The sequence below is a fragment of the Acartia tonsa genome, chromosome 2 (assembly GCF_053477335.1).
Source record: "Acartia tonsa isolate MP-2025a chromosome 2, ASM5347733v1, whole genome shotgun sequence".
Lineage (NCBI taxonomy): Eukaryota > Metazoa > Arthropoda > Copepoda > Calanoida > Acartiidae > Acartia > Acartia tonsa.
This window is the reverse complement of record NC_137261.1, coordinates 46,425,642-46,451,586: the sequence shown is the minus strand read 5'-3', so window position 1 is coordinate 46,451,586 and position 25,945 is coordinate 46,425,642. Positions and strand designations below refer to the sequence as shown.

General features: G+C 31.4%; 1 protein-coding gene across 1 annotated transcript; it reads left to right on the top strand.

The window, feature by feature from the left end:
* Nucleotides 1-1,827: 1,827 nt before the first annotated feature.
* On the top strand, nt 1,828-25,945 carry LOC145312000 (transducin-like enhancer protein 4). Its single transcript, XM_080151080.1, has 13 exons — nt 1,828-2,219; nt 2,606-2,657; nt 13,330-13,421; nt 14,504-14,567; nt 17,268-17,312; nt 17,562-17,621; nt 17,925-18,008; nt 18,350-18,491; nt 18,624-18,818; nt 19,954-19,991; nt 22,419-22,770; nt 23,797-23,950; nt 24,163-25,945. Exons 2-13 carry the CDS (start codon nt 2,613-2,615, stop codon nt 25,142-25,144), a joined length of 2,253 nt encoding a protein of 750 aa, XP_080007206.1. The 5' UTR covers nt 1,828-2,219; nt 2,606-2,612; the 3' UTR covers nt 25,145-25,945.

Genomic DNA, 25,945 nt, shown 5'->3' with positions numbered 1-25,945 from the left:
GACATCAATTATTGGCAGACTGTATATTATATATATGCGGTGTGCATTTAATTCCGCAAAAAGGTTTAATTGAAAAAATGCCCAAAAAATTTATGTACATCCCCAATGATCATACAAAAATTACCCCTTCTGTAGATTACAAGTAGTGGTTGAAACGTTTGGACACTCAACTAAATGAACCAGCGTTTCTAAAGACTTTGGGGACTAGTGTAATAATGTTCCTACCTTCCCTGATTAGACACCCATCTTACATAGCAACTGAGTTAATCCAATTAAAGTTGACATTCTTACTAAGACATATATTTAGATGTACATGCCCTTATTATATAGTTTCTACGCTGCTAATAAGAGTAGTTATTTATATTTAATAATGAAAAAGTGTGTTGTAATAATTTGTAGTTTGTGCAGAATTGATTATACACCTACATTTAGAAGAAGTACAGAAGGTTATATTATTAACATCTTTAGTATGAATCACAGTTTTTGGTAGATATTACCATACAGGACTGAACAATAATGCTCTTTTGATTTTCAGAAAGTATAGTGTTTTTTTTTTAAATCCGTTAATAGATAAGTGATTACCAGAGAATTTATGCAACTTGAGGTTAAATTTTAAAAGCGTAGCAAATCAAAATCAATTTCATCTATAAACATTCTGCTTTATGGCATTTAAATTTTAGTTTAAATGATTTCTAGGAAGATGAGGCACATTGGTACAAGCAGAGCATTTCTTTGAAATGCAATTACGTCCAAATCATTCAATATACAAATTGTTAACGTTCTGTGACTTTATTTGGCCTAGCCATTCTGATTTGTAAAGCTTCGCTCTTATGAATAGTGTCATCCTTGTTTAAATAAATATGTTCTAAAAATAAAGCTAATCTAATGAACAAATGACTGATTAGGTGAGAAAGAAATTTACAAATCTATTTGTCTCTTCTTGTAACTTCCCTTTTAAGTCCCCCCCGGGCCCCCCCCCCCTCTCCTCCATCCCCCAGCTTAATGTGACACAGTCTTTATATTTACTCTGCCTCACATATTACTTGTCACGGGTGGGAAACAATATTTTAAATAACATTTTTTTTCAACTATAGCATCAGGGACGTCCAAGCTTTTCATTTTAAGGAGTTTCAAAGGTTTGAAATGGGTAATCTAATATAGTTTTTTAAATTTTGATGGGGGGGGGGGGGTTACAATTTCTGAGTTGGTAAACACCCCATTACCCCCAAACTTGGACGTCCATATTATAGCACGGTTAAATATATGTGATGATAAGGAAATTTTAATGTTTTCTTAATAACAATTACAAATACTCAAGAATAAATAATGGCTAAAAAGTGCTTTTGACAAGGGAAAAAGTTTACAGCAAAAATTTACAAAATATATTTAACAATAGTTAAAAGGCTGCCTTTTTACTGAAGAAAAAACAGCTTCTTTTAAAAATTCTATTCATTCAAAGATTTTCAGAAAAATATTGTAAATTAAGATACTGAAATTCATACATTATGTGTAAAAGATTATTTTCAACCTGCATAAAAATCTGTGGCGCAGCTACTCCATAGTTCATAATAATTGTCCTTGTCCATGATCATTTCCTTCTTCCCTCGACGCTACTTATACACACTTATAACTAAAAAAGGGGAGGGGGGGGGATAGAGACAGTAAGAAGAGGTGAGAAGAAGCGGGGCGGGGGCTAAATTGTGGAATAAAATGTATGAGTATGACTATCAACCTCATTCACTCACTCCGACACACTCTCTCCCCCCCCCCCCCCCCTTCTCTTTTCTTACTTCCTCTCCTCCCTCTGTGTGTCTATTAGTACATAGAGTGTAGTATATAAAAGTGACTGACGGGCGAAATTAGTGTTTCAAATACTGTAGAACTCGACTGTCTGTTTGTTTTTACACAGTTACATTAATACAAACTCATAGTTAGATTGTAAACTTAATATCAAAACAGTGTCAATTTTGTAATACAAAAAAATAAATAAAAAGTGTCGGACGTACAAACATATCTAAATTAAAGAGTAGCTGCGCTACCGAGTGATAATTTGGCACTTATGAATAATATAAAAAAGTGATCTATTTGATGATTTATATTAATAAAATGTTGACTTAAAATGATGAAACAATGAAAAAGTGAATTTAAAGAAAGTTTGAATAAATTTTGTTTAAAAGTATTTATTTTATCTAATTCATCCTGGAGCGGTTTCCACTCAGGTAAATTAATATTATATCCAGTATGGCTTCGAAACCGATTAATATCCGCTGGATTAGAACCGGTGCTCAGATATACTGAAAAATCATGTATAGCGTCATAGTACAGACAGCTTTTCGTGAATATGTACTAAAATAAAAATAAAAAAAATTTGTTCCATCAAAACTGATTTAAATCTTTAATTTCATATTTTAATATCCGCGGAAATCTGTCTCTAATGCGATAAATAATTATTATAAAATAAGATTTAAATCTATATTTTAAAATATTCTAAAAGTAGCTTTTTTCGGAAATTTATAAATAAAATTTTGTATTAATATTTAATATTATTTTAACTCACAGTTCTTTTGATTTTCCTTTTTTTAAATATTAATTTTCTTATTTTTAGGCCGGGAATGAATCCGGCAGCCGCGGCGGCAGCAGTCGCTGCTAGGCATCAGGTAAGCAAACTTTAGTATAGCAGCTAGGGGCCAGAAAGGGTGGGAACATTGGGCTGTTTATTATACTAGTCCCTAAAGTTTTATAATAATGTCTTCTTATTCGTTGGCCTAACAACTTTGGAGATTTTTATTGAATTTTGATTGGTTTATTTATTAAGTTGAGTTTTCCAAACGTTTTAACCACTATTTGTAACTTACAGATGGGTTAATTTTGTAAATCATCATTGGGGATGAACATCAATTTATCAACCATTTTATTATCCCTTTAGATCCCTGCCTTTTTATACTTTTAATAATTTGCGAAAAAAGCTTTCATAATTATAAGTCTACAAAACTTTTGGCAACTTTTTTGCATAGACCCGAGTCATTCATGCTAATTTTCTACACTTTTTTTGTTAATTTGCGTCATTTTTACACGCTAAGACTAACAGAGACAATTATTTTCAAGGAAGCAAAAAATAAATTGTTTAAATTTCCCGTAAAAATATTCAATTTTTTAAAACATTTGAAACGGACAAAATTGAAGTAACTAGTGGCCTCGCTAATAAAGTGAAAGTAACTTTGCTTTGCTTTATAACAATGAATTATTTCTTCATTACAATTGCAGTTGACCCACGGTGGACTCCGTGATATGTAAAGTTTATTCAATTTTAGAAAACTTTATAATTCCACTGTTTATCTAGTTAAATTAACTAAACAAGGGGTATAAATGAAAAAAAGACAAGAACCACACTTAATGTAGTAGTCACGCCTTAATGTCTTAGTACAGTGAACAAACTGTACAAACCCTTAAAACCAGCGTTGGTCATCCATTTCCCACCTTCTCTTTTAATTACACTGAATGTATTGAATTTACGCTCGTGTAATAAATGGTTTAATTAACACAGGCACGACTTTGGTGACCTTAACTCCAAACATTTTCTTTGTACAGTTTGTAAGGCTCAGTTGTAGATGGATATTCAACTACAATTGATCGAATTAATGAATATTGAACAATTCTGTTGATTTCCAATTACACTTTAAACGCCTAAAACCTTTGGTGAACCGTTTATGTACTAAACGTCTTCTACCCCATGATACGGACAAAATGTACAAACTATAAGATCTATTTATTGGTCTTTAAGACTTGAAATAACAATGCTTTCATGAAGTATGATATTAAAACATTAATAACAACAAGAACAAATATTATTGGGATACATAATAGGGTATTTATCCTTAAGTAATCTTTCCCTACATTTCTGTGCTTTAAAACACAATCTACACAGGCTTTTTTACGTCAATATGTTGTAAATATAATATATTAAGTTTACTTAAATAAATATTATTTAATCCTTTTAGGGAACGTATCTACTCAATGTCTGAATGTACGCCTGTTTGTCATTTGCGTAAATTGACGGTATTATTATTATTATTATACAGCTCTACATAGGGAGTGATCTGAAGGGATAACACAATGATGAAGAAATTTATGGACACTACCCCAAATTATGAAAAACAAAATTTCCTTCTACATAGATTTAAATTATTGGTGGTACGCCCATTTAATATTTAATGAAAGTCCTCAAACTTATGAGGGAACCTGTTTATAATACTTTTTGGGCCAATATAGTTTTAAGTCCAATGTTCCCACCCTCCCTATCTAATGGACATAAATTATAATTATCCTTTTAAATAAATATTATGTAATACTTTTATTGCTATAAATGACTTTGTTTGAATTAGTTATATGTACTTTTAGCTTATTGACATCATATTTAAGATAAATATTAATTTATCTATATTTACATTAAGATGTAAAAAATATTGTGTATCAACTACTTTGCATAAGTCAAAAATACATATTTAAATTAAATTAATGCATGTAGAAATAATAATACGTGGAACTATTGGTCAGTTCGTTCATCCATTAGGAGGGGAGAGGATGGGGCACAGGGGAAGGATGTTCCACTTCTTATAGAGAACATGATGATCTAGTGTAAGATCCAAGTAAAAATAAATCCATTTCAACTATCCTTTTTAATTCCGTTCTTAAAATTCCGTTGTCCACAGAATTGTAAATAAAAATAAATAGGTTTTTAACTAATTATCTATTAAGAATTAAATGTTCAAGGAACCAAAGCAAGCATAAATTTGTATGTATAATTTATTAATATTTCCCCTCAGGTTTTTGCAAGAAATCATGCCTTTTGCTAGAGAACTTACATATTTTGAACTGCCATTGTACCCTCCCTCCCGAAACTAAATTCTTTTTATTTTTTATCAATTTTATGTATTTGTTAAATTAAATATAAATTACAATAAAAATGTATCAACTCATAAATAAAAAACTTAGACTTTGACACGCCAGAAAAATTTGTGTATGTACATGCATTTTAAATAAATAAAGTAAAATTCTTGTATTGCAAGAGGAAATTAGCTGAATGATATTAAAATTTTAATCCCAAACCTTTGGAACCCCTCATTTTACCCCCCCCCCCCCCCAAATAAAAGCTTAGACGTCCCTGTCCATGTCCTTTTATACTAGAAAAAAATAAAACTATTTTTGTTTTATACATGATCCATTTTATTTGAGACTATTTGCTAATAAATCAAAATATAATAAGTGTGTGAGGGAGAGAAAAATGACATAATTCCTATTTTTACTGCTCTCAGCAACAAGGGATTATTCATTTAGAAAAATAAAAACTATTGAATCATGGAAATAAAACGAAGTAGTGGATTTCTTCGTATTGTCACATTAGCTTTTGATAGTTTAGGTTTGGTTAGGTAAATGTTAATGATTTAAAGCCCCCCGTATGGGCTTGAATTAGCAGAAAAGCTACGGTGAAAATGCGTTAAAACCTGTTACTTAGTTTTCTTCCCATGATCCAAACTATTTTTTACCAACTGGGTTCCTTGGAAAATTATAATTCTTTAGACAAAGGTGATTTTTAGTGTGCTGTAATTATTTGATACTTAAGAAAATTATGCAAAATTAACCCCTTTTTCACTGGCGAAATAGTTTTTTTTCTTCAGCATTATCCCTTGTCCCTGTAGCTACTCCGCAGACATTATTCAAACATTTGTAAACAAATATAAATATGTTTATTCTAAACTATATTTTTAACAAGGATGATGATATTCAAAAATAAAAAAATATATATAAATATAATACATAATATATTAATGTTATACGATACTCGTAGGAATAGATGTAGAATATACGTTAATATTATGACAGGGAAAAATTTGTTGTCAACTTAGGTTGCTAACATGGACATCACTTATTGGTCTGTTCGTTCATCCAATAGAAGTGATGGGTAAAGGGGGTTGGGGGATCGTTGTTTTAGCCAGCTACAAGTTTTACTTTTTTAGAGAACATAATAAGCTGGTATGAGATCCAAGTAATAATGAATCCATTAGTTTAGGCTTTAAATTTTCCGGCTAACAATTAAAGTATTTTTAGTGGTAATGGTATCTAAACAGTTTTTGATATAAAAATAATTTTTAACTGTACAGTTTTCTATTTCCTAATAACGCGTACTGTCAAAGTAATAAATACAGCTAATTTGATATAATTATTAAAGTAAAAATTATTGTCCTGATATCTATTAGACAGAAACAAAATTAAAAGGTGTTTATCATTGTCAAGTTTTGCAAACAACAAAATATTTTTTTTTGCAAATTTTATGAAATAAAATGTTTAATTATTCTCAGTTATTTTCAATGTTTATTGTTCTTCTGGCATATCCAGAAAATGTAATTTTCAGATGAAAATTATGTAAAGTAATATAAAAGCCTTTTATCAAATGAAATTAAGTATTTCTGCTCCAGGCGAATAGTGAAGAATCTTCGTACATTGGCTTTTTAGAGGCAGTAGCCTTATTAGTGATTAATAGACAATTGTACCAACATACCCAAGTTATAGATGGGCTACACTGAAACTTTTTATAGCGCCTAGAAAAAAATGACGTCATACTGGCCTACCATTGGTCAATTAAAATGTATATTGGACTGCCATTCGTAATTTAGTCTGTGTATTGGCCTATCATTGGTCATTTAGTTTGTATGACGTCATTTTTATAAGCACTATAAAGAGCGTTGGCTACTCTACAAAAAATGGTATAAAATGGTTGTTAATAAAAACTGTTTTGCCCCCACACCTGACATGATACAAATTGATTCTGTGTAACCAAAGTTTTCAACCACAAGACCTTTATTTCAGGGATATAGGGGATAAGACAATGTAACATGAATGTACCAAATTCTCATAGTGAAATATTATCATTTGTAGCTTTTGATTATTAGAATAGAAAGGGTCTGAGATTGATTAATATTCCATTGTATCCTCCCTTCTGGCATTAAACAAGGATTGGACTTTTGATGATAAATTGATCTTCCCCAAAAGTTTAATCATTAAATTTTATCTAAGTGTACGTGGTATAAAAATGTTGTAATGTATTTATAAATCTTATGCTGTTCTGTTTATAAAAATATCTTTATTCTTGCCATTATTGCATTGCAATGGAACATGAAACCACGATAGTCGCAAAGTTTTTTCTATGATTTGTACTTTTTGTATATTCTATTACAATAAAATTGGACTTTCAACATAATTGAACAACCAATCAAAATTCATTCAAGTCCCCAAAGTTGTTAAGACAACGAATAGGAAAACGTTATTATGAAACTCTGGGGACTAGTGTAATAAACATGTCCCCTCCCTCCCTGACAGCAATAGTCTTTTATATAGAACCTCCTTCAATAAATTTGAAATTTTCACACATGGAATATTTCACTGTACAACTATTGCAAAAAATGAAATTAAACTGTGTCGATCCTAACCACTTATGCTAAGACAACCGCATAACACACACACACACACACACACAAAACCACATACACATAGAAATTCGTTTTCAATCAATATTTTCTCTGCCTCCACTATATCATTATTGTTATTATTTGAATCGTGGCTAATCTGTAATTCCATCTGTCAGCCAGTTAATATTTATTCGGTACTCAGTGTACATGGATGGCTCAATGGCAGATAACTAATCTGTCCCCCCTTGAATTATGGCATTTGTATCTTTAGAATATGGGGCAATTATGCCCATTAGAAGCATAGTGTTTTTTGCTCTAATTGTAGAATTTAGATTTTAATATTTTATAAAATCCGCAAAATAACAAGAAAGTTAGAGTATAGTCCCTTTCGTGGCAACCCTTCTTAAGGGGCGATTTTTCGTTTTTTTCATAGCAGCTTTTCTCCTATTTGTAGCCCCTGCGGGGGGCTCTAACCCTGCTTGGCCAAATGCCTGGCCCTGTGGGGCATTCACCCAATATAACCTCACCTAACCTAAATTAACCTATCAAAAGCAATTTTAAAAATACGACGAATCGCCCCTTTAGGGGCGTTGCCACGAAAGGGACTATTCCCGAAAGTTATCTTATATCTGACAATATTTCTTAATGGCTGACTGTCAAATATACGGACATTCCTAATTTTAGAGAAGCTGGAAAGTGTTAATAAATTAATTTTATAAGGATGATTAATGTAAAATTTAAAGCAACATATTAAGTTTTAGTATCCCTATCGATTTATTATTACTTGGATGTTGCACCAGATTTTAATGTACTTTGATAAAGTAATGATCGTAGCTGGCTAAATAACGATACCCCCCCCCCCTATAAACCATCAACTTCCCTCTACTGGATGAATGAACTCACCAATAAATGAGGTCCATATAAGCAAACTAAATTAAGGACAAATTTTCCCCTGTCAATATATCCACGTATATCCTATATCCATTGTTTAAGTATCCCTCTTTTTAACCCGGACGAAATAAATCCTTTGTTTATTGATCGTTTTTAGAAGCGTGACTTCAACATTGGGATTAAAAAGGGTTATGCCAGGGATTAAGGGATGGGTAAATTGGGAATAAAAAAAAGGAGAATTAATCTACATACAAAAGAACAATTTAGTTGAATAAAAACTCAAGATAATGATGTTAAGACTAAATTAAGATATTGAACTTGAATTGCAATTACTAGCAGTTCTTAAATTTTGAATTATGATTTTTAAAAATAATCATTATTTTTGTAATAAAAATAATTTTACCTTATTTACCATACCTAAATTGCTTAAAATAAAAAATTTAAGTTTTTACCTACTGTATAAAAGTCGAATGTTTATTTTTATATCAAAAAAATTATCAGCTTGTTATATAAAAAAATTTATACCTGTATTTCTTAATTAAATATTAAACTAAATAAGCGAGAGGGGATGACAAAAATGTTCAGTCGTTTTTTCACCTAAATTGTTTTCAATAGACTTTTATCCCATCATCTTTTTATATAAAAGGGAGGTTATATAGATGATAAAAGTGAGATATAACAGTTTAATTTCTGTTTTAGGAAGCCTTCGACTGTGATGTATTTTAACAGCTAAATTAAGTCTTTGAAAACGAAAATAAGCTTCTGAATGAAAAGGGGGGCTTTAGACTGGTTTTAAAATACAATGTACAGGAAACAAGGATGACAACATAATTAAATGCGGAGCTCATAAAATCACATGTTCAAATGAATATTGAAAAAAAAGTGACTGAGCTTTGAACATTAATGGACAGATAATTTTCCACTTATAGTAAAATAAAAAACATGAAATTAAAACCAGTTTTGTTAGTCAAGGCTTTCTGCCTCGCCTGGCTAGCAAAACTGGTATAAATCATATCATTTTTCATTTTATTATCCGCAGAAAGCTGTCAATAATAAGATGCGATAAATAGACATTTTTTCAAACTTAGAAAAGAAGTTGATTTTTTTCAGGAAAACTTTCCCTTATCCCTGATATCATTTGACTTAAGTAGTAAATCATCCTAGCGAAGCGAGCAAACAAAAGTCAGCCACCCGTTAAATCTTTTAATTTCTAAACCACACTCCACCAACCCAGGCGAGTGACAATAATATCTATGCGATTTTAACTACAGGGTGTTTTTATTAATTTACAATTTCTGACAGGGGTAAGTGGGCAAATTCCTTTAATTTAATATTTGATAGGAGTTTTCAAGAAAAAAGAAACATTAGCTCTGCTTTATTTGGTACTAGCGGCTACGCCATTAGAGGCCCCTAAAGGCACTTGAGGAGGGGGAAATCGACCCTTGCTCATTTTATTTTTAAGGAAAAAAAAACAAACATTTTGTAGGGAAAAGTCATTATTTTCAAGGGGGGGGGGGTTGTGGTACCATCCCTCAAAATAGTTACAAACCTTTCCATGACCTATGAGATGTGATGATTTTATGAAATACTCAACTATCACTTTATCCCAATTTAGACCTTCAATTTTGAAAAAGGTGTAAAATTGAAAAACAATTGTTAATTACCTATTAAGCGAGTTTTTTTTTGCACGGAAAGTAAATAGCTGTAATTTGTGTATTAGGGTGTTCACATTTTAAGTATTTTCAAATTTCTTTTCCAGTGTCATATTTCCTAATATGCTATGATATAAAATGATACTTTTTATCATAAACAGTGGATACATGTAAAAAATTTATATACTTTTGCTGAACCTTTTTTTAGATTATTTTAAATTGGGACACCCTATTAAAATTTAAAACAACTTTTTTGCTTCTTTTATGTATAAAGTGAGTTGACAAATATTTATACAAATCTATGCAAAGACCTTCTTTTTCTAAGAAGGGAAAAGACAATAGCGGTAAAATTAATCTATAATAATTTTTTCTATCCTATTTTATAATAAGCTACAAAAGGCATTAAATCACTATTATCATCATTTTATCCTTATATCACTTTTTTCATTTTAAACTTACTTACAATTAGAGAAGAAGACCAATGCTTTAATTACTTTTTTTAAAATTTATAAATTAGGAGGAAGATTAAAAGTTTATGCAATGACCTATTCTTTATCTCAGGCTAAAACTTGAAGAAAACACAGAGACAAACAAATTAGAATTTGCAAAAAAAAGGAGAAATTAAAACAGGGAACTAAAGGGATAAGACAAAGGCCGATAAATTGATACATCCCCCTCTGTAGATTACAATTAGAGGTTGAAAGGTTCGAAAACTCAACTGAATGAACTACCCAATCAAAATTTAAAGTCCCCAAGGTTGTTATGGCAACGATTAAAAAAGGTAATATAAGTTTGAGAACTAGCGTAATAAGCAGCCCAATGTCCCCTCCCTCCCTCCCTGAATAAAAAGAATTACCAGTTTCTGCACAATTCCTCACAACTTTAGTTTTACACCCACTAGGAGTAATCACATTAAACATTTAAGTGTCTTTAAATTCAAATTATTTTCTTTTAACTGCTATACTTAAGTTTTTAGTAGTTATACAAATATTTTACTAGTTTGTACAAATCAATTTTAATTAATAAAAGGATAATTTGTTTATAATTATCGTATCAAAAATTTACCTATTAATTATAGAGCATTTAAAAACTTTTTATCATCATATTATCTAAATATAGGGTAGTTTTGGTTGTCCTTTATTTACAAATCTTATCAAAATTGTAAGTTTTACTGTGTTGATCACCGTTTATTTAAAAGATTTCGGTAGATGGTGCAAAAAAGGGATTATCTAGTCGTTTATTTACACGTTTCAACCCATTGATGTCGTAGAATCTCTTAAAACACTATAGATGTGTACCAAAACCCCCACCCAAGGTCATTGAAATAATTTTAATGAGGTGTTTATATGTCCATAAAAAAAGAAAGCTTATATTAGAATACAGTTATATATTCAAAAGTACAAATCATAGTTTAGACTATTTTTTAGTTTTTGCAGGAACTGTAAATAAATCAAAGGGGGGGGGGGAGGGGTCATAAATTATCCATTATCAAAATAATGGATATTTCCATTAACAGTAAAGTAAACTGAATATAAATATTTAGATAAGGTACGGGATGTAAGAGAGAAATACCAAGGGTAAAGAAAAAAATCAAGTCATATTTTTTTTGAAAAAGTCATTACTATGATGTATTCACCTATTTAGAGTAAAATAGAATGCTTTAATTGAATAAATGGAAATAAGAAAATATATGGATCAAGTCAAGCTGAGTGTGCCAATGGCAACAAGTAAAACAGAGCATGCCAATATTCCCCCTAGTCAAGTAGAGTATGCCAATATTCCCCCAAGTAAAACATAGTATGCCAATATTTCATCAAGTAAAGCATAGTATGCCAATAGTTTATCAAACAAAGCAGCATGACAAAAAAAAATTAAAAAAAAGATGAATTTAACATATTTTCCGATTTATATTATAATAATTCAACCTACAAATTTACTACTTTATGTACGTAAAATATATAAACTAGCAGTGCGTCCCTAGCATCTAGGAGCTCTTTATTCCAAGTAGTAGAAAAGTTACGAAAATTAGCCTAAAACCATTAAAATTTCAAAATAAAAGATCTCACTAATCGATGTATTGATATGGTTCTTCTTTCAATGAAGCTTCTTATTGGTCCTTTAAAATACCATTATTTTTTAGTTTTTCTTTTTAAAACCTAAATGTAAAGGAGATTTTCAGCTCTCTCCTTCCCTCAAATGCCCCTACAGACATCGAGGGGGGGGGGCGTGGGTGGAGCCGCTAGTATATATATACATAAATCATTTCAAATTTTAAGAAAAAGCATATCTTGACAAGTAAAGCAGAGTATGCCAATATTACGCCAAGTAAAGCAGCGTGTGCCAACTTTCCCCCTAGTCAAGTAGAGTATGCCAATATTCCCCCAAGTCAAGTAGCGTGTGCCAAAACAGGCTATTGGAATACTCAGCTTGACTTGATCCAAATATATATTTTATATTAATCTTAAAAATATGATATCCTTTAAATTTTAATGTGATAAAAAAAAATTCATAATGTGTAAAATACAACCTTAATGTATATGGTTGCTTATCAGAGTGGGGGGTATATGGATTGTAGATTATTAAAACGGGCAATGTCCCATCCCTCCCTGGATTTAAAAAAAAAATGTATCACTTTTTTCGTGATAAATGATTTCACAGTTTATTCACATTTTAAACTGGTGTATACAAATTAATCACGCCAAAACTTGTTTTTATAACTATTCATTTCAATTTAATTTATTTTGTTTGATTTTGTAAATTGTAGCATAGCTCCTAGTAGTAAAACTATGGGATAAAACTCAATGATCTAATGGGATAAGACAATGGCCGATAAATTGATGTACATCTTCAATTTTGATACACAAAATTACCCCTTCTAAAGATAACTGTTAGTTGTTGAAACGTTTGGACACTCAACAAAATGAAACAACAAATCAATACAATTAAAGCCCCCAAAGTTGTTGAGCCAACTAATAAGAAAACGTTATCATAAAACCTTGAGGACTAATGCAATAAACAGCATAATGTTGGCCTTTTCAATTTCCTTATATTTAAAGCATCTTGACTTTAGTAGAGCATTGGATTAAAGGTTTTAAATAACTAGAGCTGAGACACTCCAAAACTTGACTATGATACAACTTTTTATTTATATCCGCCATTGTTGATTTATTTACATTATTTAAGAAAAAAAAAACATTTAATATTTTATGTCTTAATTAAAAAGTTTTTTTTTTAAATATTTATCTCAAGAATTTTTGTATTATCAATCACTGTATAATACTTAACACTTATACTGTTACTAATTCAATAATATCTTATTTCAGAATTCTCAGAGTTCGCCCTTCAAGCTATCTGTGGCTGAATCAATTGATAGAATAAAGGAAGAATTCAGCTACCTCCAATCCCAGTATAACAGGTATATTGAAGGGTTAAATTACCCGGAATCGGCAGCCCCTGTGATAAGGGAAATCAACCTTTTATAGTTTTAAAAATCACTTGAAAGCTAAACCTGACCCAAATATGACAATCCCTCTTTTTAAAAAGTTTTTTTTTTAATCATTCAACCGGGTTTAAATTTAAGTCTTAGTAGCGGCTGCTGAACCCTGCAAATTACTATGTTACAGCCATAGCATTTTATTTTTAATGCCATTTCTCGCTTGGCCCCTTCTTTTGTCCTGTATTATCTCACCTATTGTGTTATGAAGTCACTCCACCAAAAATAAGTGAAAGCAGTCAGCCTTAAATAGACTTAGGAACTCTCACAATTAAATGATATTCTTTTCTATCTACAATATAACTTTTTCTTAAGAATATTAGTTCCCAATCTCAGCTAAAATTAAATAAGTTTTTTTTTAAGTTTATAAACTAAATTTTGCAGCTTTCCTACTAATTATCAATTGCAAACCTACTCTATAATTTAAATATAAAATAGGTAAAATCACAAAAATACACAAAGACAAATTTTTGTAATATTCAAATTTATAAGGAATTTTTTTTATTCATTAACCAATTATTGATACAATTTCTTGATTTAGATGTTTAATTTTATTTAAATAATTCTCATTCTTTATTTTTGAATGTAGTCATCCTTGTTGTAAACTATCAACTTTTTTACAATACTGTTTTGATTGAAATGCACTATTGTTAAAATACTCGTAAAAAATTCAAATGAAAATGAGAAATTCATGCTATTTTTGCAAATAATCATTTTTATATACTTTCCGCTTCAATTATCACAAAATACAAATATTATAGTGGCACAGCTACTATTTAATTAAGATATTGAAGATTAAGAAGGACTGAAGGCCCTGGAAAACTGATATTAATTTTATGATTTTTATTCAAATATTTGTTAAAAATTGTCTGATTGATATACATGATTTTCCAGTAAGGCTGAGAACCGGTTTTAATCCAGTGGCTATTTATTGGTTTCAATGCCATATTGGAAAATACTTTCCAGACGCAAGTTTTCATGAAAACTAATCTTGTTTATTTTAGTTTAAAGTTGGAATGTGACAAGTTGGCTCAAGAAAAGACTGAGATACAGAGACAGTATATTATGGTAAGTTTAGCATTCTATCTTGTAGAGTAGCTACTCAACAGCAAGTTAGCTCAAGAAAAGACTGAGATACAGAGACAGTACATTATGGTAAGTTTAGCATTCTATCTTGTAGAGTAGCTACTCAACAACAAGTTAGCTCAAGAAAAGACTGATATACAGAGACAGTATATTATGGTAAGTTTAGCATTCTATCTTGTAGAGTAGCTACTCAACAGCAAGTTAGCTCAAGAAAAGACTGAGATACAGAGACAGTACATTATGGTAAGTTTAGCATTCTATCTTGTAGAGTAGCTACTCAACAACAAGTTAGCTCAAGAAAAGACTGAGATACAGAGACAGTATATTATGGTAAGTTTAGCATTCTATCTTGTAGAGTAGCTACTCAACAACAAGTTAGCTCAAGAAAAGACTGATATACAGAGACAGTATATTATGGTAAGTTTAGCATTCTATCTTGTAGAGTAGCTACTTAACAACAAGTTAGCTCAAGAAAAGACTGAGATACAGAGACATTATATAATGGTAAGTTTATCATTCTATCTTGTAGAGTAGCTACTTAACAACAAGTTAGCTCAAGAAAAGACTGAGATTCAGAGACAGTACATTATGGTAAGTTTAGCATTCTATTTTGTAGAGTAGCTAATCAACAAGTTAGCTCAAGAAAAGACCGAGATACAGAGACATTATATAATGGTAAGTTTAGCATTCTATCTTGTAGAGTAGCTACTCAACAACAAGTTAGCTCAAGAAAAGACTGAGATTCAGAGACATTATATAATGGTAAGTTTAGCATTCTATCTTGTAGAGTAGCTACTCAACAACAAGTTAGCTCAAGAAAAGACTGAGATACAGAGACAGTATATTATGGTAAGTTTAGCATTTTATCTTGTAGAGTAGCTACTCAACAACAAGTTAGCTCAAGAAAAGACTGAGATACAGAGACAGTATATTATGGTAAGTTTAGCATTTTATCTTGTAGAGTAGCTACTCAACAACTTAAATTTAATACACATTTATTACTTTAAATGATGCTTTTATATATTCTACTTATTAAATTAAGTTAATGTTGGATAACAAGTCGATGTAATTATTATTCAAATTAATAATTAGAAAAGCATGTCAAAATTGCGTCATCCCTGGAAAAAAATCGATTTATTATTACTTGGATTTTGCACCATATTTTCGTGTACTCTGGTGGAGATGCTCGCAATTGGCTAAAATAACGATACCCCCTTTAACAAACCTTTACCCCATCCCCTCCCCTTCTACTGTATGAACGATTAGACCAATACATGAAGTTAATTTTTCATAAATTTTCCATAAATCCTATATCCATTCCTGAAAATTTGTATTGACTTTTTTCCAAACACTTCAAGTACATTATCTTTTTAAGAAAAATGTTAAAAATGACGCTTATTTGCATTGCTTAAAATAATAAACTCAAATGATTTGTGAACAAATGATAAAGTGAAAATTTTTCTAAGCACAGCAAACAATATATTTACCTACTTTTTGTGTGTTAGGGTGTCCCATCTTTTAGGTTTTTTTATTAACAAATAATAATTTCTCTGCTCCAATTTTAATAATATTTTTTCAATAAAAATTAGAGTGAATTATATTTCTAATTACTCTTATGTGTTAAAAATTAATTTTTAATATTTTTCTTTTGGCTTTAAAAATTTGAATTAATTGAATACTAATGAATTTTTCTTTAATTAGTTTGTTAAATATTCAACTATTTGCCTTTTTTCTCCAAAAAAAAATAGTTGAGACTAAATTGTGTGTGTAACAGCCTAGAGGCCGCTCAGTTATTCTCAGCTAAACTCTCAGCTAGTGTTTATCTCACAGCAAATATCCTTAATATTATCCACAGTTCTAGGAATAGGCAAATGGGTCAAAATACAGTTGTTTGAATTTTAATAATTATAATTTTGCCCTTAAAACGTGCACAATGAGCAATTGGTTAGCATGAAAGTGGAACACCTGCCATACTTATGAATCACATCGTGTTAAAATAAGGGCATTTTATTTAATAATACTGTAGTTGTTTTTCATTTCAATAAAATACATAAAAATATTATAGTCAAATGTAAAATATTTCTATTTCTTACAATTGACATTAATATTGAATTATCATCATTTCAGAATAAAGCACATTTTTTGGTCTTTTTGTCACTTCCCTTCTCCTAAATATTTATTGTTTATCCAACATTTAACTTGAAATGTCAACTTGTCAGAAAATTGTTTACAGAATACACTTTTCACGGCAGTATGACCCTAATACACTAGTGGAAGACATATACCCCCCTCCCCTACATTAATTTTCTATCAATTTGCAAAGATCTTTAATCCTGTGGGCCCACATCCAGCGTGGCTTGTTACACCTAACCTTCCATAGAAAAGCATCGAAATAAATGAAGAAGGGGAACATGAGTGTTCCAGTCGTCATTGAGGAATGTTGCCCATTTTTTCTCTCTTCTCAAGCAAACAGTGGCAGGGATAGATAACGGGGGGGACAAAAAGGAACAGAAAAGACAAAGCAAGAAATAGGGGATAAAAGAATAATGCGTAAAAGTTTTTTTTCTACCAAGGCTCGGCAGTCGCGTGTCAGCCGTGACTAAGCCTCAAATTAAAACCCGTTGGGATGTTTTTATTTTTTTTTATTTTATGATAATAAGACTTAATTCATATTCTTTTTAGTACTATGAGATGTCTTATGGCCTCAACGTGGAGATGCATAAACAGGTAAAAAAAACTAAGCCTAACCTAACCTAACAATAAGAATGACAATTTTCAAAGCTAAAGCATATAAATATATAAAAAGACTTTTCTGTTCAACTCAAAACAATTGGTAGAGTAATAGATTGAAAAATAGACTAGGTATTTATAACAATCACAAATGTATATTGTATACTTTATAAATCATCATACAAATATTTATCATGCTTATTCTTATAGTACCGTCATGCAAATACATATGATTTAAATTTTTAGACTGAAATAGTGAAGAGGATGTCAGCAATTATTGCCCAAATTCTACCTTTCCTATCACAGGTAATAAAATTTTAATGGCTCATGATCACGGGTAGGATAATCACCCCCCCCCCCCCCCTCTCAAAATTATAATCAAATTGCCTTGGTAGCCTCATTGTATGGTGAAAAAGAAGTTTCCTTTCTATTGTCCTCTCCTATATGAAAAAATATTCTTAATTGATAACAATAACACCATATTATTGCCAAAAAATAATAATTTATATGATAATTATAATGAAAAATAATATTACTATAGAGTATGTCCCTTGTTGAAAATTACAATATATTGTAAGACACAAATACAAAAACGCGCAATTATTTAAGGAGCACCAACAGCAAGTGGCAACAGCAGTTGAAAGAGCAAAACAAGTCACAATGTCTGACCTACACTCCGTTGTGTCTGGAGGGGTAAGTTGGATATAAACAAAGCATTTGACAACAATAATATAATTTATTTTCAAGATGGTTAGAGAATAAGATTAAAATAAAGTAGGTATAGTAATCTAAAGAATAAATTATTTGGATGTTTGTATGATACTATTTTAAATTCTAAACAAGGTAGATTTGTTCGTCAATTTTCAGAGTAAAGATTCATATTGGTTCTGAGCAGATTGTACGATGTATTTTAAGTTGTTTCTCCTTTAATAATAAGAAAATTAAATGACAACAAATAATGAAAAATATCCCATTAAGATTCTGATGTTTTTTTAACACCAAAAGATTTTTATAAATAAAATTTATATTTTCAGAGACCTGATATAGCACGCCTAATGCAGCTTCAGGCTCAGGCCAACCTTGCCCAATCTGGAGCAGGACCCGGAGGTCTGTCCGGACCTGGAGGACTACCACCTGGATTATCCCCAGCAGCCCTTGGCCTGCCTAATATTCCAGGTATAGAGTTTTTTAGTATTTTAATGCCTAACCATAAAAACAATTTTCGACTATGGGGTCAAATAGTCAAATTTATAGCCTTGTCTTTTTTTTTGCCATTTTGAATAAATACGTGATTCTTACATGTTACAGGTTTACCCACATCCCTACCCTCCTCCCTTCTCTCCTCTCTGCCTACCTCACTGGCTGCCAGTCTTGGTGCTGCATCAGGGCTGCCTGGTGGCGGTCATCTGCATCCAGCACTCAGCATGCTAAAGCCACATCTACCTTCCCTTCACAATGATAAGAGAGAGGATGATGTGAGGAAAAGTCTTTCAGAAAGCAATGGTAGGTTTTAGTGAATTCATTTGTAGCATTTCCTTAATTTGATGTATTTGCGTGTCTGTGAAAATGCGGATCCTTGCATAACTTCAAATGTAACTGAATTAAGGGATAGACAAGAGGATGCGACCTAGGGACAGAAAAATTACTTAAATTAAAAGTAAAACCAATTGGAACCTAAGTGAAGCTTTCTAATATTATTGGACAAACAAAAAAATAAAATTTGTATTATAGACAGACACACAACGAATATTTAAATATCTTTATTTTTTCAACGTCTCATAGCTTTTATCCTTTTTCTAAGAGAAAATCTGTTTCTTTTATTTAAAATTTGCTTGCCTGGTTTATGAGATAAAATGTGAAATTCATCTAAACTATAAACTAAAGTAATTTCAATTTTACTACTAAATACCATGTGTCACATCAAAAGCTGTATAGTAACCATTAAAACTTGAAAATGAATTTCAAATTTTCAACTTAATTTACTCGAATGAAGCATAGATTAAGTGGTGCCTTATGTAGATGAATAGGCAAGTAGCTAATTCTACACTAGTACATGCAAATTTAATCGATATAATAATTAGGAATAATAAAAATCGCTTGAGGATATTTCACTAAAAGAAAACTTTGTTTCTCCCTTTCATTTGATTTTCAAAATTTGTTGTTTTTTAGTTTTTTTTTGCAAAATGTGTTATTAGATGCTTTCATGGATTTTTCTGTCATGAAATAAATTACAAACTTGGTTAATAATACTGTCTGTAAAAACAAGGGATCTAAAAGGATAAGGCAACAGGCGATAAATTGGTGTACATTGATATTAATGGTTGTAACGTTTGGACACTCAAATTAATGAATCAACCAATCATAAATTCAATTGACGTCTCCAAAGTTGTTAATCCGACGAATAATGGATCTTTTATGGGGACTAGTTTAATAAACAGCCCAATGTCACCTCCCTAAAGTCAATGGCTACTGAATTTAATCTAAATATTTTCCTGCATATTCAAATAAAAATAAGATATTAAAGTTAACTTGGTGAAAGATTAATTTATTATTCATTATCCTATCCCCTTGTTCCTAGGAAAATGCAATTATTTGATGTTAATTATTCGTTTGTGCTAATTATTGTTTTATTTTTCAGCAAGCCTAGTTTCACAACAGTCCATGGAAGATAGACATGTAAGTTTTATAAAATCTTTAATTGCCTGATTGTTTTTCCAGTAAGGCTTCAAAACCTTTACATCCGCTGGATTAAAACCGGTTCTCGGCCATACTGAAAAATCATGTATAGCATATTATTACAGACAATTTTCCACAAATATTCAAATAAATATAAAATTACTACCAGTTTGTTAGCCCGGGCCTTCGAAACATCTGGTCTAACAAAACTGGATTTAATCTTATGATTTTTAATTCACATATCCACGGAAAGCTGTTTATAATACGATGCTATAAATAACTATTCAAATATTAAGTTATGCTTTGGTTTACCTTTTTTTTAGTTTACAATAAAATATCTGAAGACCAAAAATTAAAAACTCATAGTAAACATTGTAAATAAAATTAGAATTTATTAAATATATTTATTATTATCAGAAAACAATGCATTTGCTATTTATAATACTATTCAAATTGTCACAGTACAGATAAAAGAATTTTATCTGAGACCATTTTTAACGACAACAATCAAGTATAAATGTTTATCTGCCTTTTAATGTCCATCAGAAGTTAGATACCCTTTCCAGGGCAGACGAAGAAAATAAAATTGCAGTAAATTTAAGCTGATAAAGTATATTTATTAGCTGTTATGGAATCGTTTGATTGTCACTAAGACCCGTCCTAATCTAGCCGCCTAGTCAATAAATTTGAAACGTCCCCCAGACGGGCCAAAACGCACCGTATATGGATAAAGTGTTTTAACAAGATTTTAAACCTTCCAGTTTATGGCCTAATTGGTAACATTGAGAGTATAATTCGGGCTTTTTGTTGTCTGCTTATCTCGGTTTAGCATCACGAAACAGGGATTTGGGGAACGTTAAATAGGTTAAAACTGAAGAGGCATGCAGAAGCGAGGTGGATACATCTCCCCGGGTGTCCGTCAGCCTACATCCCCCTTGACAAAGGGCTACACCCACCTATCACAGTCAAGGGGGATGTCAAGGTAAAAATGTAAATCCCCCCTCCCCCTCAAATTAAATTTGATGGAATTGGTCACTTTATTTATTCCTGAAGACAATACTCGGGTTGAATGAATGTGTGTGTCTACATTAAACTACAGACAGGGATTTGGCACCTTAAGAAATAACTGTTTTGCAACCATCTTTCCCGTCAGTTACATTTTCTTTCATTGGTAAAATATAAAGAATGATTTTGCATTTAAGATGATTGATTGATTGATTAGCCATAGTCTCTTAGGGTTTGGGCCTAAGTAGTCATGGAGTAGGCTGAGACACTTTTGTATAGCCACTAGGGCTATCAAGCTCCACGTTCAAGCACATTATGACTTGACCCGCTATCTCATGAGAGCTACTCATTATTACCTCACCCTCGCCGAGTATGGCAGGTGTCCCAAATTAAGTCACCGTAATAAATGACGCTCTCCGCAGAGGAGCTTGGGATAAGGGTAGTACTGATATTATGTACGTGACTATTAAGTATCCAAACTTACTCAATAATCCCCTTCTTACACAACCAGGGGAAGTTGCGTGAATGTATTCAACTGAGAAATTTTAGTTGCCACATGTGGACTAGAACTCGAACTCTCATCACCGTAACTCAGTGCGTTACCACTGAGCTACGACGCCCCTTTGCATTTAAGATGCAAATAAATAATTCATTATGACTAGCAATTTATCTAGTGGCTGTGAAGTTTTTCTTCTGGAGCTAAAACTCTGTCTAAGTCATCAAGCATAAAGAATGCATAGATTAATCTGACTTTTAGAGTCATTAAATTCAATGATATAACATTACATTTTTCAGTTGAACAGCTTCTCTATATCTTTATTCTATGGCAGTCTGTCATATTATTCCAAAAATATATTAAAACATAGTTTGTTATAATAAAATGAAATATTCAATGATTGACAATAACAGCAAAATTAGACTGAACTTTTCTTATCGCTATATTCTTTGCTGCTGTATTCATGTTTTTGCTATTTAATTAAATGTGCTGTAATAATAGATTTTCAATGACTGCAGGCCCATTTAATTTATTCTGTTTAAAAGCAAGAAGTAGTTTGATAGTATCAGATTAAACAGACAATCAAATCAATTCAATATAAGAAACCACGGAGGGAAGGGAGAGGACAATGGTATTAAATCAAAAGTTTTTCTTTCTCCAACAATATTCTTATCAAGGGCAGAATTTTATATTCATGATTGTCGGAAATTTAATTTATTTTCGATTGTCCTAAACCTGTCTCAAATGAATTCTTCTATTTGAAACAAATCTTTGAGTACACTTTTTTAATGCAATTGGTTTTCAATTGTTCTCAACATTATTTAGATTTTAGTAGCGCAGCTACTTTTTAATTAGGGTATATAGGTTGTTAAAAATTGACAATTTGATTAACTGTAACTAGAAAATTCAAATGTCTTACTTTTCAGAGAAGCTCCTTGAGTCCTGGCGAGCGTTCAGTGAGCGGCGGTGACCACAGATCTCCGCACACCCGCCCACACTCGCCGTCTGCCACCGCTAAGCGCTTAAAACGCAACGAACCGGAGGATGGTAACGAGGACTTGGTTGTTGATGATAATGGTGACAATAATAATCAAGCTCCGCCGATGCAAAATGGCAACCATCACTCGCCGTTAAGCAGCAACGGCGGCGGTGAAAATGGCAAGAAATCACCGGGAAGCCCCGCTGGGTCAGAAAGTTCTAGTAGTAGCAAGAAACGGGAGGATTCTGGCAAGAAAAACTTAAAGCCACCAACCCCAACTTCTAAACCTATGCTTCCAGGTTTGTAAATTTGGTTTTATGACAATACCTGTAAAAATTAAATATGCTCCTAGATATCTACTTGGTATGCAAATTAAATATACCACTTCAATCTTTGTATAGTTGTTGTATCCATTTGTCATACAATAAGACATTTATAAGTATTATTTTATATTTTCTGAGATTTAAAGTTCTGAAAGTAATTGTACTAATTAAATAAACAGAACTAAACTTTAATGGTGTTTTTTAACAAATAAAAATGTTTAAGATAAGAACTTAAAGGTTATCCTTGATAAAAAGTAATAATTCAAAAATCAATGGGACTGAGCAAATAGAGCTTTACAAAAAATATGTCATTTTTGTATAATTTCGAATAATAAATTACACATAATGTACATTATTAAATTCAGTTAATCATAAAATATTAGGTTAGAGTAATTAAATCTAAAACATATTTTATTTAAGTGCAATTAAACAAAGAAATGAAAACAAATTATCCTTTATACAAAATTACTTATGTATGTGCATCTTTCAGTTACTTAAAATTATAAAAATGCATATATGATTAATGGTCTAAATCTTTTAGATAACCTTCTTTTTTTGGTCTAAGGCATGTTTTTAGCTATGTTTTAAAAGACCTAATTCTACTTTGATAGGGCAAGGGATCCATAGAGGCTAGGAGCGCTGCAATTAGTCCTTTAAAATATTACAAAGAATGAAAAAATGAAAACTAGAAGCAAATAAATAAAATATTATCCTACTGAGTGAGTAATTGAATATATAATTTTTAATACCTTGCTAATCCTATTATATTATACTGTAGAGAACTCTGCATAGAACTATTACATTTCATATTTACTCTTAATCTTAATCATATCTTGCACTACTAAGGATTCTATGTTTAGAGAACAAAATTATATTTAAATAGGAAAATATTAATTTTTATGGATAGAAATAGAAATAAAGAATAAAATATAATTAGAATAGGAAAATAGATGGTAAAAACGTTAAGAGGAATTCAAAAAATAACCTATTTTTTAAATCTAGGTGGAGTTCCCTTTCCCTTCCCAGATGGCCTACCCCCACCAGGAGTTCTTGGGGCTGGTGGTGTGCCCCAAAATATTCTGAATGGACTGAGGCCTCATTTAAATCCTGGTGACAGACCTCCCCAACCTGCAGCTCTTGGACAGTCGGGCAAAACGTGAGTATATTAATATTGAAGCTTCTCTATAACTATAGTATAGTTATACATGCCTCGTCCCCTCTTTAAAGTAAGGTATGCAAAATAAGGTTTGGATTTATATATGATAAGTTAAATGTTATGACGGACATTTTTGAAATACCTAGATAATTTTTAAATGACTCAAAAATTAATAAAAAAATGATTAACATAATTTTATTGATGTATTTCAGGACCTATTCCTTCCATGTCAGTGGAGAAGGTCAGTCCAGACCTGTCACATTTCCTCCAGATGCCCTGCTTGGACCTGGAATTCCTAGAACAGTCAGGAAGATCAACACTCTGCCCCATGGTGATGTTGTTTGTGCAGTGACAATGTCTAACCCAACTAAATATGTGTACACTGGTGGCAAGGGTTGTGTTAAAGTTTGGGATATCTCTCAACCTAATGGAAAAGTTCCAGTTTCCCAGCTTGATTGTCTGAATAGAGATAATTATATCAGATCCATAAAGCTGTTGCCAGATGGAAGAACTCTTGTTGTAGGCGGGGAGGCCAGCACTTTGTCAATCTGGGATCTGGCCTCTCCAGCTCCGCGGAGGAAGGGGGAGCTTACAAGTTCAGCACCAGCTTGTTATGCTCTTGCTATTAGTCCAGATTCTAAGCTCTGCTTCAGCTGTTGCAGTGATGGTAACATTGCTGTGTGGGATATTCATAATCAGACAGCTGTCAGACAATTCCAGGGCCACACAGATGGCGCTAGTTGTATTGATATATCTTCAGATGGAACGAAGCTGTGGACCGGAGGTCTGGACAACACAGTAAGATCCTGGGACCTGAGAGAAGGAAGACAGCTTCAGCAGCATGACTTTAGCTCCCAGATATTCTGTCTGGGATATTGTCCTACTGGAGACTGGTTGGCTGTAGGAATGGAGAATTCTAATGTGGAGGTGCTCCACTGTTCTAAACCTGACAAATATCAGCTCCATCTCCATGAATCCTGTGTCCTCTCACTTAAATTTGCAAACTCTGGTAAATGGTTCATGTCCACGGGCAAGGACAACCTGCTGAACTCCTGGAGAACTCCATATGGAGCCTCCATTTTCCAATCCAAGGAGGAATCCTCAGTATTGAGTTGTGATATCACTGCTGATGATAAGTATCTTGTGACAGGGTCAGGTGACAAAAAAGCAACCGTGTATGAAGTGATGTATTAATAGCAGTAAAAACTTTGACTGCTTAAGACAACTAGTGTAGTGCAAGATTTAGAGAAAAACTACAAACGTCAGTTATGCTGTAATTTTCAACGAAATTTTGTTAAAAGAAGTGAGAAAATTTGTCCTGAATACTTTGAAAGTGAAGCTAGATTAACATCTAAAGATACATATGTACTTCTCAACACAAAAATTGTTGCTTACTTGCCAAGTGTCATTTTCCTGAACACATTTCAAGGCAAATTAATGATATAGTGTAGAATTTGGAAAGTCACTCAAATATGTATGAAAATATTTCAAACGTGATAGACTAACTTAAACTTTTCCTGTTTAAAACTTGTTAATGTTAATTTATCTGCCATAATTAACACTATTAATTGCCTTCCTTATGTATGTAGAAATTTTTGCAATTATTTTCTAATGATTGAGCTTTACTTGAATTAATTTGATTTTCAAAAATTAAGTTAATATTTTTATAAGAAAGTGTGCAATTTTAATATTCTTTAATCTAGTCCAGATTTTATTTCATGCTTCCAATTTAAATATGCAAAATTATGTGAAATTTATTGTTTTCAACAAAAAATTATTAGGTATCAGATTGTAAATTGATTTTCTTTAAAAAAAATTTACTCTTTATTGAAATTAATCTGGTCTTTTTTAACCAGTCTTATTCAGTATAGAATATTACTGTAACTAAAATTTAAATTGTTAATAAAAAGTTTTAATTTAAAGATTTCCATTTGATTTTATAAAATGGATGATATTTATTTGAATAAACTATGTAACAATAAAAGTTTTATTTAT